This window comes from Drosophila obscura, unplaced genomic scaffold, assembly GCF_018151105.1.
Source record: "Drosophila obscura isolate BZ-5 IFL unplaced genomic scaffold, ASM1815110v1 contig_183, whole genome shotgun sequence".
Classification (NCBI taxonomy): Eukaryota; Metazoa; Arthropoda; class Insecta; order Diptera; family Drosophilidae; genus Drosophila; species Drosophila obscura.
The window spans coordinates 460,714-480,202 of record NW_024542771.1 but is presented as its reverse complement, the minus strand read 5'-3'; the positions used below and the strand labels follow the sequence as shown (position 1 = coordinate 480,202).

At 41.0% G+C, this 19,489-nt stretch overlaps 1 protein-coding gene across 1 annotated transcript in view; it reads left to right on the top strand.

The window, feature by feature from the left end:
* Positions 1-19,489, top strand: part of LOC121404062 (synaptic vesicle glycoprotein 2C-like) — a 196,393-nt gene that overhangs the window by 73,837 nt on the left and 103,067 nt on the right. The window contains exon 2 of the mRNA XM_041592650.1: positions 18,165-18,286. Within this exon, the coding sequence (XP_041448584.1) occupies positions 18,165-18,286 (122 nt within the window). The remainder of the gene's footprint in view (positions 1-18,164; positions 18,287-19,489) is intronic.

Below are 19,489 nucleotides of genomic sequence, written 5' to 3'. Positions count from 1 at the left end.
ATTTTTTAGAATTTTCGAATAAAATAAAAAAATTTTACATTTTACATTTTTTTGTTACATATGTTATCTACATATACATAAACAATCTATATTCTACATCTAACATGTAGATTGTACATGTACCATTTAGATTCTACATCTCCTCCGCTAGGGGTTGCTCGCGCACTGAACGCGGCGAGTGTGCGAGCGAGAAGGAAAATGAGTAGCTAGGTCGTCGGCAGGAGGGGGCAGGGGAAGCAACTGAAAATGAATTTTTTCATTCTGGCTATAATTATGACCCGATCTTATTCAGATTCGGCAATCTGGTAGATATGGTCATTCTCTACGATACTGCGTTTTAGCGTATCTTTAAAATTGTGGCTGCCACAGATATTCGTCCTTTGTGGGGGCGGGGCGAAATTTTGAAATACACTTGTAGCAGTGTGATATCATATGAGTCTGGAAACAAAATTTGGTTCCTCTAGCTTTTATAGTCTCTGAGATCCAGGCGTCAAACAAGACGGACAGACGGACATACAGACATGGCTTTATCGACTCGGCTATTGATGATGATCAAGAATATATATACTTTATGGGGTCGGAAACGTTTCCTTCTCTGCGTTACACACGTATGAGACGACCACAAAAACCGTAGCGACGCTCAAAGACAACATGGAGAAACAAATTCCAGTAAACGCAATCCACACCTATACCAATAAAAAGAGTGATGCCAAGCAAAATGGTACCAAGCCCTGCTAAAAATGAACTAAAATCGTGTTCGGGTTGTGGCGTCTCTCACGCAAGAGAGAGCTGCAAGATTCGCGATGCCGTATGTCACAGGTGCGGTAGAAAGGGACATATATCTGTCGTATGTATGTTAAAGCAAGACAAACGTAAATGGTAAGGCCAAAAAGAAAACGAGAAGGAACGTGTGAGTCGCTTCTGGGGACGCGACTCTACTTATACCTGTATTCAGTCAGTATATACATTTTTGAGCTTATGATTTTTTAGAATTTTTGAATAAAAAAAAATATTTTACATTTTACATTTTTTTGCTATATCTGATATCTACACCTACATCTACAATGTATATTCTACATCTAACATGTAGATTATACATGTACCATTTAGATTTTACATCTCCTCCGCTAGGGGTTGCTCGCGCACTGAACGCGGCAGAGTGTGCGAGCGAGAAGGAAAATGAGTTGCGTTGTCGTTTGCTGGAGGTAGCAGGGGAAGCAACTGAAAATTAATTTCTTCATTCTGGCTAAGAAAATATATACTTTATGGGGTCGGAAAGGTTTCCTTCTCTGCGTTACACACATCCACTTTTACCACAAATCTAATATACCCCTTCTTTCAGAAGCGACAGCCTCCGTGATCAACAAGAATACATACTCGTTGTTAAATAAGCCGCAATTGCTAGGGGAGCTACACACTGTGGCAAAGTGTGGTCAAAAAGAGAAAGAAGTGATAATCATTGTAGCAAACATGCAAACGTCAACGAATCTTTTCGGCATGGATTCATTTAATACATTTGATATCATGCAAGTAGCAAACATTTATGAGGCGAAAAGTGACAAAATACGTGACATTTCTATAAATATAACGAAGTGTTCGAGCCTGCCATGGGTATCATTAAAGATTTTAAAGCGAGTATATTTTTAAAATCTTCGGCAATACCAAAGTTTTATAAAAGCCATCAAATTCCGTTCGCGCAAATGGACCAATTAAAAGCAGAAGCAAACAGATTAACACAGGCCGGAATTTGGAAGCCGATCAAGTTCAGCAATTGGGCATTTCCCATTGCACCAAAGCCAGGTGGAGCGATTCGGATTTGTGGTGACTTTATGCAAGCAGTCAACGCACAAATCGATATAGAGTAGTATCCATTGCCTACAAAAGAAGCTCTTTTTCACATCATTCGTCACGGTAAGCAATTCAGCAAAATAGACTTAAAGGATGCATATCTTCTAATGGAATTGGATGAGGCTTCGAAGCATGGTCGTAAACACACCTCTGGGACTTTTCCAGTATCAACGCCTTCCTTACGGGATTGCCAGCGCACCTGCGATCTTCCAAAGATACCTCGAGCAAGTTCTAAAAGGGATAGAAGATTGTGGAAACTATTTAGATGACATCATCATCTCAGCTCCGACAAGTGAAGAAGTGAACCTAATCGACCAAGTTCTCAACATTCTTCAGGAGAACGGCATCAAATGCAAGAAGGAAAAATTTTTCTTTTTCAAAGATGAAATTGAATATTTGGGTCGCAGAATTAGCCAAAAGGGGATTTTTCCAGACAGCTCTGGCTTAGAGGCTGTAAAACTTTTGAAACTACCTTCTAGTTTACAACAATTAGAAGTTTTTATGGGTAAAGTAAATTACTATTGCAACTTTATTTCAAACTACTCTCAGATGGCTTCGCCTCTGAACATGCTTCGCAGAAAAAACGTTCAATACCGTTTTGGTTCGCAACAGCAGCAAGCCTTCACATCTTTGAAATCTCACATCATTAATGCGACGCAGTTAGCTCACTTCGATAAAAATCTACCTCTTTTACTAGCGACCGATGCCTCTTCATTTGGTATTGGGGTAGTCCTTTCTCATCTTCAGAACGATGGAACAAAGAGACCCATTGTTTTTGCATCAAAAACACTTGACAAGCATCAAGTAAGGTACAGCCAAATCGAAAAGGACGGCCTGTCCATAATATTCGGAGTAAAACGTTTTCACCAATATCTTTATGGAAGGAAGTTCACATTAATAACCGATCATAAGCCGCTTGTAACCATTTTCAACCCAGGCAAGCATCTTCCATTGATGACTTCAAACAGGCTACAACGCTGGGCTATCATACTCATGGCCTACAGTATCGATCCATATCTGCACATGGCAATGCAGATGCCCTTTCACGACTGCCAGTGGGTACAGATCCAGAATTCGACGAAGAAGAGGAAGGTTGCCACACTGTAGAGGAACTTAAACCACCGATTAATTTAGAAACCATACTCAAACACATGGACAACCACAAAACTCTCAAGAAAGTCATGAACTGTAGGATGGCCAGAAAAACTTGAAGCTTGTAATGAAACCTTATTGCCTTATTTCAATCGTAAGTTTGCTCTAACCATCAATCAGCAATTGCTATGCCTTCATAAAGAAACAAATCGAATAGTAATTCCAACCAGTCTACTCGCCCATATCCTGAAACTTATACATGAGGAACATTGGGGCATTGTTCGAATGAAGCAGTTAGCCAGGCAACATGTTTGGTTGCCTAACATCGACGAAGACATCAAAAACCTTGCTCAATCATGCAGCATCTGCAAATGTAATAACCCTGCACCACCAAAAGAGTACCATAGTTGGCCTGCAGCAACAACACCTTGGGAGCGAATCCATATTGACTTCGCTGGTCCCATATTTGATGCCATGTGGTTAATTTGTGTAGATTCCTTTTCACAGTTTCCATTCGTTATTCAAATGTCGTCTACAACAACTCCAAACACGATCTCTGCGTTATCCTCCATTTTCGCAATCGAAGGATATCTCAAAACTATGGTCAGCGACAACGGGCCGCAGCTTACGGCTGACTCCTTCAAAGATTTTTGCAAGCTACATGGCATCAAGCACATCACTACAGCACCGTTTCACCCAGCATCCAATTTATTGGCAGAACGATTTGTTCAATCGTTCAAATTCTCTGTCAAAAAGAATCTGCAAGATGGGCTTCCAGTTCGAGCAGCAGTAACGAAGTATCTCGCTTCCTATAGGTTCACACCCATTCACGGTCGTCCAGGTCGCACAGTTATTAGCCAACTTTTCGAAAAACCCGTTGAGGCAAAGCATGTAACAATTCAGGCGCAATGGAATAAAATGGGAGAAGGGCGCACGCTTCTAGTCCCGGCTGGGAGGCCCGTCGGCAAGTGGGGTTGTGATCTTGCCCTCCCCCATTGTGTGCCTATTCTCCTTATTGCGAAAGCTAAAATGTGTGCGTGCTGCGACGAAAAACTACGGGGACCTAACATTACCAAAAACACACAATGTATGACTCTCTCTCTCGGTTGCTCCCGGAATGCCTTTCTTCCCCCCTCAGGTCTCATGAGGAGTATCTACCCTACCTTCCTTGGTCATTCCCGAATCACCTAACCTGGCCAGAATGACCCCATGGCTTTTAAATGTCTAAAAAAAATGGTTAATAAAATGAACTGAGATGGATCTTCTTAGCGTGCACTGCGAATCATCGGACAAGGCAGAATGTGAGAGAGCCGAAAAGTTCGACGGAGAGTGCTGGGTGCTGCTCTGAGCTTTTCTTTTTCACAATTTAAATTTGCATATTCTGCCGATTTCACTCACCCTTATTTTCCGTGTCCGACGATGAAGCGCTTCCTCGCGGAAATCCGGAGCTGTAGGGGGTTTTTTTTAGATAAAATATATGATCGCAAATACCCAAAAGATCTCCATAGAAAAAAATGTCAACTTATTCACTCCTATCTTCGCACTACTTTAAAACATATTTTTCTTTAAACCTAAATTTCTTCCTCCCTTAATTCATATTTTTTCACCCCCAATAACCAAGAATTTCCCAATCCCACAAATCGACGATTACGAGTGAGTCTCCTCTGGCTGCTTTCGTTACGGCACCTGCTGCTACCTTTTCTGCTGCATTTTCTACTACTTAAACTAAAACGAAAACGTAGGAAAGCACCAAAATGACGCTGCGATCGTCGCACTCTTCGCCGGTTTTTTTTTCGCTAAGGCATCAATCCAATAATTCTATATCTTTGCTGTTATTTTTTCCCAATCTTCCCTGACCCCTTTTTGGGTCTCTACGTTGAGGCTGTTTTCCCTCCAGATACTCCTTTTGGGCCTCGTTGCCCCCAGCTGGGCTTTGAATGTACTCGGATGGCCGATCTCCGTTTTTCTTTCCGCTCCTCCTTCCGCAGCTCGAGCTGCTCCAAAGCCGCACCCTCTGCGGGACGAAAAGTGGCATTTAACGCGCTGCATCACAATCATGTCTCCCCGAGCTTACCTCTGCTGGGAATTGGCACTTTACACTTCCAATTTTTCTTTCCTCTCGCTGCTAGTGGTTTCTCCGGTTTGCTCACTTTTAGCCCTCTTGATTTTTCCCACTGACAAAGCACTTGCAAAAAAATGTGAACTGCGGCTATCACCTATCCAGGTCGAACGATGAAAACGGGATGACCGAAGCCACGCTGCGAAATCCGCGGGAACCCTCAAGCCTTCTAAAAAGGTGAAATTCGCCTTGACGTTTCCATCTGTTAACCTATCCTTCCTTTCTATGCCCTTTTCTTTGACCCCCCAAACCTGAGGCCCATATGGCGTGTTCATCTGCCGGAGCTCTACCATAATGCCCCATAGAGGGCGCCACAAACAAAAATGATCCACCTGATCCAAGCGCTACAAGCAGCAAGTCTCAAAGTACGTTCCGAACCAGAGGGTCTTCACTAGTAACTATTCGAGGGGAGAAAAGTGGATTGAAGGCATTATCGATTGTCCAATTGGAAAAATTATGTACATTGTTCGTACAACAAATGGCTATGTCAAGCGCCATTTTAATCAGCTGAAACCAAAGCTGTCGGCAAATACCTCCAACGTCAGTTCCGCAAAGTTATGATATATACCCGAAACCCCACAACCAGATTCTTGTCAACAACCACAGCGCCAAGATGAACTGCTAGTTCCACCACCATTGCTGCATCCGGATCCTGATCCTGGTTCCTCCGAACGCTTAGTGGAGCCTATCCAGCAGCCGATACAGATACCTTCACGTCGCCAGTCTTGCATACCAGTTCGTCGAAGCACTCAAACTCACCAGCAAGCTAATCGTTTCGCACCTAATGATTTCAGGTCATAAACAAAATACTACTAACAGTATCTAATTTAAAGGAGGAGATGTGTTATGTATCGATATTCCTAAAATTACCTAACGCATTATTTGTATTATTATAATCTGGCAACTCTATATAATAAATGGTCAGTCTATATCTAGCACTCAATTGGAATGTTCTTATTTGGCTCCTCAAAAACAACAGTTTGCATACGCCTGATTTTGCTTTCGGCAGTGGGAATCGTTTGCTAATTGGGGAGAGTTGCTCAATATAGGATATTTGAGCTTGGTTTTTTTCATCTTCTAGGGCTCCGCGTAGTAGGTGGTTGGCTATTTTTAGCCGCTCTTTCGAGGCAGGTTAACAATGTGCTTGCCACTCTCGGCGAAGCCTTCTTTTATCGCGTAGCAGCACTTCAATGTGCCTAGAAATACGACTTCTGTTGGAAAGTTTATTAGCTGCTAATATTGATGTTGAGGGTTTTTCCGCTAAAGACATTGAGGATACTAACGCTTCGACTGACCTATCAATGTCATCTTTACAATAAATGTTTGGCAGCTATCAATATGGGATCTTATGTACTTCCTGTATTTGAGCCAATCTGTTTTGCTAGATGTTAGAAAGTGTCGTAAAGGTGAAGTAGGATGGGCGAGTGATCCGATGATAGATCCGTAAAGTGATCTACATGAATCTAAGCTAGCAGCACTCTCCGTGGAGTGCAATAAGTTTTCGTGTGTCAATATTCCTGGCAATTTGTGCATTTCGTTTGTGTGGATCCTATGTTCATAGCCATTCTGACTTCGAAGCCCTTATCGTTACGCCCATCTATTATCTGGTACTGTTGTTTTCATTCCATTGATAACCACTTGCAATCCTTTGCTTCTTTTAAGTTGGTAGGTGTAGTAATTAATTTTTTTCATTTTCGAGGTATTTCGCAACTGATCGATAGTTTTGTTCGTCATTGACTTGTACTTTTGTTTCATTTATGTTACCCCTTTTTATGGACGTGACATAGAATAGAATGCGCCAATCTGCGTAATTTTTTTATCAGTTCAGCACAATTTGCCTGACGAACATAAATAAGTTTTTTTATACCCGTACTCAAAAAAGAGTTAAGGTATATATTAGATTTGTGGTAAAAGTGGATGTGTGTAACATAGAGAAGGAAACGTTTCCGACCCCATAAAGTTTATATATTCTTGATCAGCATCAATAGCCGAGTCGATATAGCAATGTCTGTCTGTCCGTCTGTCCGTCTTGTTTGATGCCTGGATCTCAGAGACTATAAGAGCTAGGGCAACCAAATTTTGACGCGACTCTACTTATACCCGTACTCAGTCACTATATAAATTCTTGAGCATATGATTTTTTAGAACTTTAGAATTAAAAAAAAAAATTTTACATTTTACATTTTTTTGCTACATCTGTTATCTACATCTACATATATTATGTATATTCTACATCTAACATGTAGATTCTACATGTACCATTTAGATTCTAAATCTCCTCCGCTAGGGGTTGCTCGCGCACTGAACGCGGCAGAGTGTGCAAGCGAGATGGAAAATGAGTTGCGTTGTCGTCGTCAGGAGGGGGCAGGGGAGCCAACTGAAAATTAATTTCTTCATTCTGGCTATAATTATGATCCGATCTGATTCAGATTCGGCAGTCTGGTAGATACGGTCATTCTCTACGATAATGCGTCTTTAATTTTATCGTATCTTTAAAAATGTGCCTGCCACAGATTTTCGTCTTTTGTGTGGGCGGAACTCTTTTTTAACTCTTTTAACTCTTTTTTGAGTACGGGTATAAAAAATCGTTATTAAACATAACATAAATAACATAACTTAAATTAACATAACATAACATAACATAACATAACATAACATAACATAACATAACATAACATAAAGAATAATACTGGAAACAAATTTCCAAAAAAAAACACCCTACGGCGCGCAAAGAAATATCAGAAAAGCGTGCGAGTGGGCGAGACGGCGGCAGGCAGGAACGGCAAAAAGAAGAAAAACCGAAGCAAACCGAAGCAAACCGAATCAGGAGGAACAGCAGAGAAGGCGAAAAAATTAACGAGTACCCAAGCTGGAGGCAACGTAAAACTTTGTGGATGTTCAGCAGCGTGCATTATGCAGGATCGTTGGCGGTAGACATCTGGACAAAGTGGTTTGTGGAATGTTAATGTTGTTCAGATATAATGGAGGGCAAGTTTGTCTGTTTAGGGTAAAGGTGATATGCTTGCACTTTTGCTCGTTTACGTGTATGCGCCAGTCTGCTAGCCATCTTTCTAAGGCCACGAGATGTGATGATAAGTGTTCCGTTGCTCTTGTTGGGCAATTGGCAGTATGGCAGTATCCTCAGCAACTGTCGAAGTTGTTGTTAGGCTGTTTGTCGGTAGATCTGCTGTGAAGATGTCGGTGTCGGTACAAGTACGCTGTATGTAATGACGCTGGTCTTTAATGACCCTTGTAAGTTCTCCTGATTGGAATATGATAGGCGGAGTAGCTTCGGGATTTTTGGTTGGTGAGAGCACAAAGCTATTTTTTGCTGCGTGTGGTTTGAATACGTTTTCTAGATGAACGCCAAATGTATTTGCCTTCTCTTTGTTGCTGCGAGCACTCTCTCCTGTTTGTATACGCAAAGGTGATGCACTCTCGATTGGTGAGCATACGCCTGATTTAGCTTTCCACAGTGTGAATCGCTTGCTAGTTTGGGAGAGTTGCTCCATATAGGATATTTGAGCTCTGTTTTTTTCATCTTCTAGGGCTCTGCGTAGAAAGTGGTTAACTATATTTTGCCTCTCTTTCGAGGTAGGTGATCTGTTTGCTTACCACACTCGCCGAAGCCTTCTTTTATCGGGTAGCCTAGAAATACGACTGCTGTTGAAGAGTTTATTAGATGCGTATATTGGTGTTGAGTGTTTTGCCGCCAGTGACATTGAGTATACTAATGCTTCGACTGACCTATCAATGTCATCTTCACAATTAATGTTTGGGCAGCTATCAATATAAGAGCTTATGTACTTCCTGTATTTGAGCCAATCTGTTTTGCTAGATGTTAGAAAGTGTGGGCTGTGGATGGTCGTAAAGGTGAAGTAGGATGGGCGAGTGATCCGATGATAGATCTGTTAAGTGAGCTACATTAATCTGAGCTTGCAGCACCCTTCGTGTTACTGCAAAATCAATCAAGTCGGGTTGCTTGCTTGGATCTGTGGGCCAATATGTGGGCTTGCCCGGAGAGATAAAGTCTAGCTTGTTTCGTGGGGTTATTATAGCGTTATATAGTTGTCTTCCTTTCTGGTTGGTAAGTCTAGATCCCCAATGGGTGTGCTTGGCATTGTAGTCTGCTGTTGCCTGTAGATAAGCTGTAGATAGTTTTTATTTGTTAGGTGAGTCTCTGATATGAGCATGGCGTCAATGTCGTGTTGAGCGAGGAACTGTAAGAGCTCGCATTTGTGCTGAGAAATGCCATTTGCATTCCAGAAACATATATTTAGACAGGACATTTAAACAGATTTCTGTTTGACTAGGAGCTCCAGGAGGAGATTTTGGTTGCGCATAAGCTCCTGCATCGTTTGTTGCATTGCTACCATTGTGTTTGTTATAGTTACCAGCATTGACTCAATTCCACTAGGCAATTGGGATGGATTATCAGGGGTATGTTGGGCAGAGATTTCTGGGATCTGATTTGATGCCTGATGCTGCATTATTCCAGCTGTGGTTGGTTGAAGTGTTGGCTTAGAGACTGAGGCGTACGACCCGTTGTTTTAACTTAACGCCTGAGCAAAAGAAACTCCTGGAATCGCAGTTGATGGTATATATGTAAAGTTTTTCGGACGACCGGGTATCGAGCTGCAGTTATTTGTTAGTTTAGGCGATTTTTCAATTCTTTATAGACAGGACAACCTCTATAGTTGGCAGTATGGTTTCCCCCACAGTTCCTACATTTTTTTGGCAGATGTGTCCTCCTTATTTACGGGGCAAGCCTCAGTGAGATGAACATCACCACAGGCTACGCAGACTGCCCGTAGAGTGCAATAGGTTTTCGTGTGTCCATATTCCTGGCAATTTGTGCATTGGACCGGTCCATTTCGTTTGTGTGGTTCCTCAACGGTGATCCTACGGTGCAGTAGATATTGAAGTTTGTATATTGGGTGAACTTCATTTTTACTTAAATTCATACTTTCAGGTGTCAGTTCTCCTTTGAACAATGGCTGGGGAATTTTATTTCTATTTATAATGTTCATAGCCATTTTGACTTCGAAGCCCTTATCGTTAAGTCCATCTATTATCTCATTGATTGGGACTGTTGGTTCGATTCCTTTGATAACCACTTGTAATCCTTTGCTACTTTTAAGTTGGTAGGTGTAGTAATCCTTTTTTTCATTTTCGAGGTATTTCGCAACTGATCGATAGTTTTTTATGGACGTGACATAGAATGTGTTTGCGCCAATTGAATCAGTTATTTTTTTGACCAATTCAGCACAATTTGCCTGTCGAACATAAATAGGTGGCGGTCTTAATTTTTTGGCCTTGGGTGTTTGGGTGAACTAATCTTCATTTGGGACACTTAGTATCGCAAATCTATTGTTTGCTAGTGCCTTATGTGGCACAGTGTTCTCGGTTATTTTAGTTATTTTAGCTGCATTGTTGTTCTTCACATTTTGTGGGCTCAATTTTCTTTTGATTTGCACATAGCGATCGAGCCCAGTCTGAATTAACGCTCTGTTAGCATTTTTTGAACTTATTGGTTGGGAGAGTTGGGGTTTGTCGCAGTGGGTCGACAGTATCGGGCGCTGAGCAATTGCAGTGGTTGTTGTGGTTGTTGTCGTTGTTGCGGTCGAAGACACAGTTTTGAGCGAGGGCATTGTACTAGTTGTTGTCGATATTAGCAAATCGCTGGTTAGGCAGTACTAGTCGGGGGATGGGCACTGAGCACTCCATGACTCACTTTGCAATGCAGGGGAGAGAGAGCGTGCTCTCTCCTCGTTCACTTGCAGTGATGCAGTTTTTGTTGGTACTGCTGCCTTTGGCGAGCGTATAGAGAAGTACGCTTGGTTTTTTGTTTGCGAGAGCCGACGCTCGTCTTGTTGTTGTTGCCGGGCTTGGCTCATTTTGGCTTTGGTTACAGTGCTTGTGCTCTTTACCGAGCTGGTGCTCTTATAAGTTGACATTTGTTCTTTTCTATTATTTCTATTAATCTTTATTACACGATTGGATGGTATTCATGGGCAGCACGATCACTAGTACCCATGCATACCCCGAGAGCTTTTTCGCGAATTAATTTATGATTAATCGCGATTAATTGATTTTAACGGCGGAGCGATAAAAAAATACGCGCTAGGTATTTGTCAATTTGATTGCACAACTTTGTAAACTGTGTTCAGCAAGATGATCGGTAGGTGGGATCCACAGCTGTAATATTGGTTTAACGTTTCGCTGAATTTTATTGAATTTTGGTCGCTGTTTATGTAATTCGCTAGTACCCGCCCGTAATATTTGATATATATATTTTAGATATGTATATCTGACTATTTGAATTTTCTACAGCCAACATTAAGTTCCCTAACTCTGTAATAAGAATTATATTTCTAGCTAATAGTATTTCGTAAAAATGGGTTGAATTGATATGTTTCTTCCTTTCTGTGCTAAAAATCTGGTTGACGGTATTTGTAAGAGTGTTTATTTGGCTCTGAACTTTTGTTTTTATTACTATCTGTCTGTTACATTACCCGACACGAATTCGCCGCTTCGCACCAGACCAACTTTTATTGATAGATTTAGAGCTTTAAACATGCAATATGAAAATTTTGTATTGTTCTATGGCAGAAATTTTTTTTTAAAGAATTTTTATAAATCTTGTTTTCTTTTTTTAACCTTTTTTCAGAGATAGCACTTCTTTTTGTAGTGAACTTTGCCATTCTAAAAAGCTAAAAATTGCAGATATAAATAAGACCTGTACAATTTGTGATTTCAGCTTACCGTTTGCGAAATATTAAGCTTTCAAAGGCAAAAATTATGATTTTTGTGGTATTTAAAAAAAAATGTTACTTTAAAAACTTCGGAAAAGTCGAAAAAAAAAATCCTGTTCCCTTTATTATACCCGCACTCAAAAAAGAGTTAAGGGGTATATTAGCTTTGTGGTAAAAGTGGATGTGTGCAACGCAGAGAAGGAAACGTTTCCGACCCCGTAAAGGATATATATTCTTGATCAGCATCAATAGCCGAGTCGTTATAAAAATGTAAAATTTTTTTTTTTATTCTCAAATTCGAAAAAATCATAAGCTCAAAAATTTATGTTATATGTTAGCAACATAAGTATTATTTCACCACCCTGCAGTACCAAAATTCATTTGTCACGAGTGATTCATTCGGTGAATCACTCGTGACAGTGACTCCCTAGTCCCTTGGAAACTCCATATGAATTTTGTATGGGATGTCCGCCAATTCACCAGTGACACCTTTATATGACATTTTCACCGAATTCACCCTTGATTTCATGAAGAAGTAAGAGGGAGAGGGAAATCTATGGATATCTGCATCTCTTTCTTACACATCCGTTTCGGTTAGCAGCAGTGAAGGTTGGAAAAATTCTCTGCTGACGTCGACGTCGTCAACGGCAGCGAAGTCGACGTCGACAAATTTTTCATATGAATTTTTTCATGAGGTGACTGCCTGAACTGCAGGGCATCCATTTAAATGTATTCACATACACACTAATAGGCCGTTTACACTGGGGCTGCGTCATGCTTCTTTGCGTCTTGGCGAAGACGCAGTTTTTTTTACATAGGTTAAGCATAGGGCCCTAGTGGTGGCAAAAGTTGCGTCAGTGTCTGATTCATGTGCGTCTATTCGCTATATTCGATTGATTTTGCTCATTTTTGGTATTTTCTGCCTATCAGCGCAACTATCACCACTAATAACAACAAAAATTGTAGATCAAAAATCAAATTTTGGCGCTAAAAATGTATGATTGTGCAAAAAGGTGAAAATATACATAAAGTCATTAAATAAAATACTTGAAACTGATTGTATTATTATCATATGAAATTTTTCTGACCCCCTGATGCCATTAAGACACTGCTGGAGACGAACTTCGGTGGTTTTCATAATTTGAAGAAGAACTCCCACAAACTCTACAATGAAATGTCTGAAAATAATATTTAAATATGAGAATCAATTCTTTTTCGTCCATTTTCCTGACGTCTTGCTTAATTCGGTTGATTTTTAAAAATTTGTGTATCTTTCCTTGTCATCAAACACCCAAATCCAAATTCAAGACGCACGTCTTCCAATGTAAACGCCTTTTCTGCTTCATTGCGTCTATGCCGATATCGATAGCAGACGCGCCCAGTGTAAAAAGGCTATTACACTACCTCACCCGAATGTATGTATGCTCAGAGAGCGATTGAGAGAGTAATAAAGTCAGTTCGATTTTAGTTCTCACCCTGAACACAACGTTTTCTCCATACCGAAACACAACATTTTGGCGACGAGGATAAAACAACAACAATGGATAGAAATTCCACAGACATAAGTGCATTGTTGGCTCAACAGCAACAATTCACAGAAAAATTAATGCAACAGCAACAACAATAGATGGAAGCCATGCTCGCACAAAACAATGGTGTTAATAGATCAGCAGAATTAACAGCTTGTCCGCCGTTCCCAAGTTTTAATAAGGATCAACAAAATTGGGAGACGTATTTACAACAAATTTCGCAGCATTTCGCCGCGTATTCCGTTACCTCCGTCGAGAAACAAAAAGCATATCTTCTATCGTGGGTAGGCTCAAAAGTTTTTGAACTTGTAAAAAATTTGTTTGGTAGCGAACATTTGGACCAGCAGTCATATACACAAATCACAGACAAATTATCGGAGCACTTCAAACAGAAGCGTCACATTGTTGCTGCTCGATATGAATTTTTTAAACGTCAGATGCGGGACTCACAATCACATAAGGAATGGGTAGCTGATCTACGTGGTATAGCTTGTGAGTGTCAGTTTGCTTGCAACGCCAATGGGTGTACATACAATTATGTTGACGAAATGATACGCGATCAAATAATTGTACACACGCCATTCGAAGCCGTACGCACAGCCGCTTTGCAAAAGCTTCAGCCTTCCCTCGCTGACGTACTCGCAATTGCCGAAACGTACGAGGCAACAACGAAAACAGTCGCGGTCATAAAGGAGAGAGAGAACAAAGCACTGGACATGAACGCTGTACACACACATAAGCAACATCAACAGAAACGAAGTGGTATGGAAACAAAAGAAGGCAAGAACACTCTCAAATCTTGCTCCGGTTGTGGAAACACGCACACTCGTGAAAATTGTAAATTTCGCGAGGCTACTTGCCATAAATGTGGAAGAAAGGGACACATAGCTATCGTTTGCATGTCAAAGCAGTGCAAAGATATGAAAGAAAAAACCTGGAAAGAGAATGATCACCAAAAATACCAAAACAAAGCAAAACATGCAGAATCAGTTCAAACAATTCACATCGTGTCAAACCTGGTGCAGTTGGATGGAAATAAAAATGTAATCGACCTGCAAATCTTCAACGAAATCATTTCTTTCCAAATGGATTCTGGCGCAGCTGTGTCTGTTATGAATTTAAAAACTTACAAACAACTCAAAAGTCCAAAGCTGCGGAAGTGTGATCGCATTTTGCATGCGTTTGGCCAACAACAAATCCCCGTTCTGGGTGAATTGCACACTGTGGCAAAGTGTGGCAATAAATTGGCAAATGTTGTCATAATCGTGACAAATGTAGAAAACTCAAACAATCTGTTCGGAATGGATGTGTTTCAGACATTCAATTTCGAAATTCAACAAATTCAAATGTGAGTCAAGTGCAGGGTTCTCAAATGACTGATCTTTGTAACAAGTAAAAAGAAGTATTTGAACCGGCTATCGGTACAATAAAAAACTTTAAGGCAAGCATCTACTTAAAGCAAAATTTCGTGCCGAAATTCTACAAAAGCAGACCAATTCCATTTGCTCAAATGGAAAAGTTCAAGGAGGAAGTTAAGCGTCTCACAGATGCCGGTATTTGGAAAGCAGTCAAATTCAGCAACTGGGCTTCACCAATAGTACGAGCACCCGAGCCAGGTGGAGCACTACGGATCTGTGGCGACTTCAAACAAGGTGTCAATTCACAATTGGACATCGAGCAATATCCACTGCCAACACGTGAGTCTTTATTACATACGATCCGTCACGGCACCCATTTCTCCAAAATCGACTTGAAAGACGCATATCTTCAAATGGAGTTAGATGATGCGGCAAAAGAACTTATGGTCGTCAGCACGCCATTGGGTCTCTTCCAATACCAACGTTTACCATATGGAATAGCGAGCGCTCCAGCTATATTCCAGCGTCATCTTGAACAACTTCTGAGTGGCATAGAAGGTTGTGGAAATTACCTAGACGACATAATAATCTCAGCTCCAACAGTTGAGCAGCACCTTGCCCGCCTCGAACAAGTTTTACGCATTCTACGAGAGAATGGCATTAAATGTAAGAGGGAGAAGTGTTTCTTCTTGAGAGACGAAATTGAGTATCTCGGAAGAAGAGTAAGCATCAAGGGCATCCTTCCGGATACCTCGGGACTAGAAGCCCCCCATTAATCTACAGCAGCTGGATGCTTTCATGGGAAAAGTTAACTACTACTGCAATTTCATCCCCAATTTTTCTCAGCTAGCGTCTCCGCTCAATCAGCTTCGAAGGAAGAACGTAGTCTTCAAATTCGGTCGGAGTCAGCAGCAGGCTTTTACAGCTTTAAAAGCACACATTCTCAACGCTACAGAACTAGCACATTTCAACGAGCATCTGCCGCTTGTTCTAGCCACCGATGCATCTTCATATGGCATTGGTGCGGTCTTGTTACACACTCAAGCAGATGGTAAGGAAAGACCAATAGCATTTGCATCTAAAACCTTAGATGTCCACCAGGTTCGATACAGCCAAATAGAAAAGGAAGCACTTTCGATTGTATTTGGGGTAAAGAAATTCCATCAGTACCTTTACGGCAGAAAGTTCATTCTCATTACGGATCACAAGCCATTGGTCACGATATTCAACCCAAGCAAGCATCTGCCTACGATGACTTCGAACAGGCTTCAACGTTGGGCTATAATCTTGATGGCATACAACTTTGAAATAAGGTATCGCAGCACCACAGCTCATGGAAATGCAGACGCACTCTCACGTCTTCCTATCAGCTCGGATGAAAAGTTCGACACAGAAGAGGCATGCTACAATGTCGTCGAGATGTCATGTCCAATAAATGCCGACATAATCTTGCAACATCTTCAAAACGACCGTACTCTAAAAAAGGTCTATCAATTCGTATCTACTGGTTGGCCAGAACAACAGCAGGATCTCGAAATGTTGTCATATTATAATCGTAGATTCGCCCTGACGATTAACAACAAGCTACTATGTCTCCATTCTGACGTAAATAGAATCATCATTCCTCAAACACTACGGAATAAGATTGTAAATATCCTCCACGAGGGTCATTGGGGAAAAGTACGCATGAAACAACTGCCACGACAACACGTGTGGTGGCCAGGTATCGACGATAATATCGCAACAATGGCAAAGGATTGTAGCGTTTGCAAGATAGGCAATCCAGCCCCAGTAAAGGAATTCCAGAGCTGGCCAAAAACGACATCCGCCTGGGAAAGAATACACATCGACTTTGCCGGTCCTATATTTGACTCCATGTGGTTAATTTGCGTCGATGCACATTCTCAGTTTCCGTTCGTAGTACAAATGACAGCGACAACAACAGAGAACACTATAGCCGCACTTACAGCCATTTTTGCCATTGAGGGTTATCCTAAAACTTTAGTCAGTGATAACGGGCCTCAACTTACATCCGACTCGTTTAATCAGTTCTGTCAGCTACATGGAATAAGCCACATCACAACCGCCCCATTTCATCCAGCATCAAATGGACTTGCTGAGCGCTTCGTCCAAACATTCAAAACGTCCGTCAGCAAAAATATAAAGGATGGATATCGAGTCAACACAGCCGTAACAAAGTACCTCAGCACGTATCGTTTCACACCTAACTCTGAAGGAAAAACACCTGCAGAACTTCTTCATGGTCGTCCGGTTCGAACGATCTTAAGTCAACTCTTCGAGAAGAGATCTGAAAGCAAGCAGACGCAGCAAACAAAGTATTCTCCTAATCAGAAAGTTTTTCCCAGAAACTATGCAAGGGGAGAAAAGTGGATAAAAGCTATCATCGATCGGCCTATAGGTCGTATGTTATTTATCCTTCGTTCATCCACAGGTTTCATCAAGCGCCACATAAACCAGATAAAGCCAAGATCTGACCCTGATAACTGCAGCTCCAGCTACAACGAGGACAACAATAAGTTTTGGTGGGCTCCTGAAGTCTCAAGTTCGCCCGCAACTCCGACGACACTAACCCAAGAAGAAGAACCGTCATCCGATCCAGTACAGAATTTTCAATCTATTGCTGGCTCCAACGAAGTGCCTGCAGCATCTACACAAAACGTTCTACAACAACCCCAACAACGACGTTCGGGTATCCCCATCCGTAGCAGCACTCGCCAACGCAGAGTCCCCAGCCGCTACTCACCTTAGCCTTAGAGGAAACGTAAAAATCATTAACAAACCGTAATTTAAGGGGAGAGATATGTTATATGTTAGCAACATAAGTATTATTTCACGATCCATTGAAATGTATTCACATACACACTAACACTACCTCACCCGAATGTATGTATGCTCAGAGAGCGCTTGAGAGAGTAATAAAGTCAGTTCGATTTTAGTTCTCACCCTGAACACAACGTTTTCTCCATACCGAAACACAACAATTTATGTACTGACTAAGTACGGGTATAAGTAGAATCACATCCCCAGAAGCGACTTACACGTTCCTTCTCGTTTAATATATGAATACAACTCACGTCCACTGTTGCCTTTAGGCAAAATTATGTTTGCAAAAATCCATAGACGAAATTAAACCCGTTTCGGTCTCAAATTTGTTTCATACCTATTCACTTACCTTATTTAGTCCACCAAAAACAAAACAGACCTCGGTTCTACGAGTTGCGGGGGGACTATCCTCCACTTCTTATACAAGTAAAACACTTAAACATAAATAAAAACAATTTTCCTTCGTTTTTTACAAAACGATTTTCGATTTTGCATCACCTTTTACTGTACAAATTTTTCAATCGCTCTAATATTTCAAAAGTTTTTTGAATAAGGATCCTTTAAAATTGCGTATCAAAATTAAAAATAGATTTTAATATATTAATAATTTTCTTCTCAGTGTTGCAGGAACCATGAGTATCATATTCCCATATTTGGGTGAATTTCAAACTACACAGCATAGAGAAAAAATTCTATGTTGGATGGAACTTTACTGGACTTTTGGAATAATTTTGCTCCCGGGTGAGTTTCATTTCTTAAAAAAAATCTGCAAATACGCCGTTTGCTCTAGCCCTACTCGTATATATATATTTTTAATAGCGGACCCGGCGAACGATGTCTCGAACCATTTTAACGCTGACATGTGGCTATGATCGGAATGTACGAATTTGATTCGCTGACGCAGAAACAGTTTCATAGGCGTCTCGCACTGGAGGAGGTGAAATACACTTGTAGCAGTGTGATATTATATGAGTCTGGAAACAAAATTTGGTTGCTCTAGCTCTTATAGTCTCTGAGAACTAGGCGCTCATCGGGATGGACGGACGGACGGAAAGACAGACATGGCCATATCGACCCGGCTATTGATGCTGATCAAGAACATATGTCCTTTATGGGGTCGGAAACGTTTCCTTCTCTGCGTTGCACACATCCACTATTACCACAAATCTAATATACCCTTTTACCCAGCGGACGTTGTCTCGCCCCATTTTGACGCTGACATGTGGTTATGATGATCTCAAACAATGTACGAATTTTATTCGCTGGCGCAGAAACAGTTGCATCGGCGAGCGTTGAGTCCCAATGTGTATCGTTTTCGAGCAAATTCAAACGTTGGCAAGCATCCCGAAAAGTGTCGCCGAGCACATCATCCACAGTACGCAAGGAAGCGAAGGATGTAGGGCCTCTAATGTTCACCAAAAGCAAGCGAAGATAGAATCATTCGTCTTGGCGTGGATGAAATGTGTATATTCGTCCGAGTGCACCAGTCGAAAAAAAACATGCCTAGCCGTTCTCACGTGATGATGCACTATAAATTTGTATCTCTCCATTTATCTATACTATAAATTTGTAGAAAAAATCTGTGTGTAAGCGGCTATCTCCGCAACGCGTGCACCAAAATGCATGCTGTTTTTTTTAAATGATAGCCAGAGAATGTGACCTGGTTTGCACAAACAAATTTGTACTTTTCTATAAATAGGTTCCTCAAGATTTAAAAATGAATCAAAAAAATCTTAAATTTGGTCCACAAGTGTGTGTTTGAACGCCTATTTCATTTCATTTCTCCGCAACGCGTGCACCAAATTGCATGCGGTTTTTTTTAAATGATAGCCAGAGTATGCGGCATTCTTTCATTACAAAAGTTTTCAAAAAAATTAAAAATTAATCAAAAAAAAATCACAAAATTTGGTCTAAAAATGTGTGTTTGAACGCCTACTTCATTTC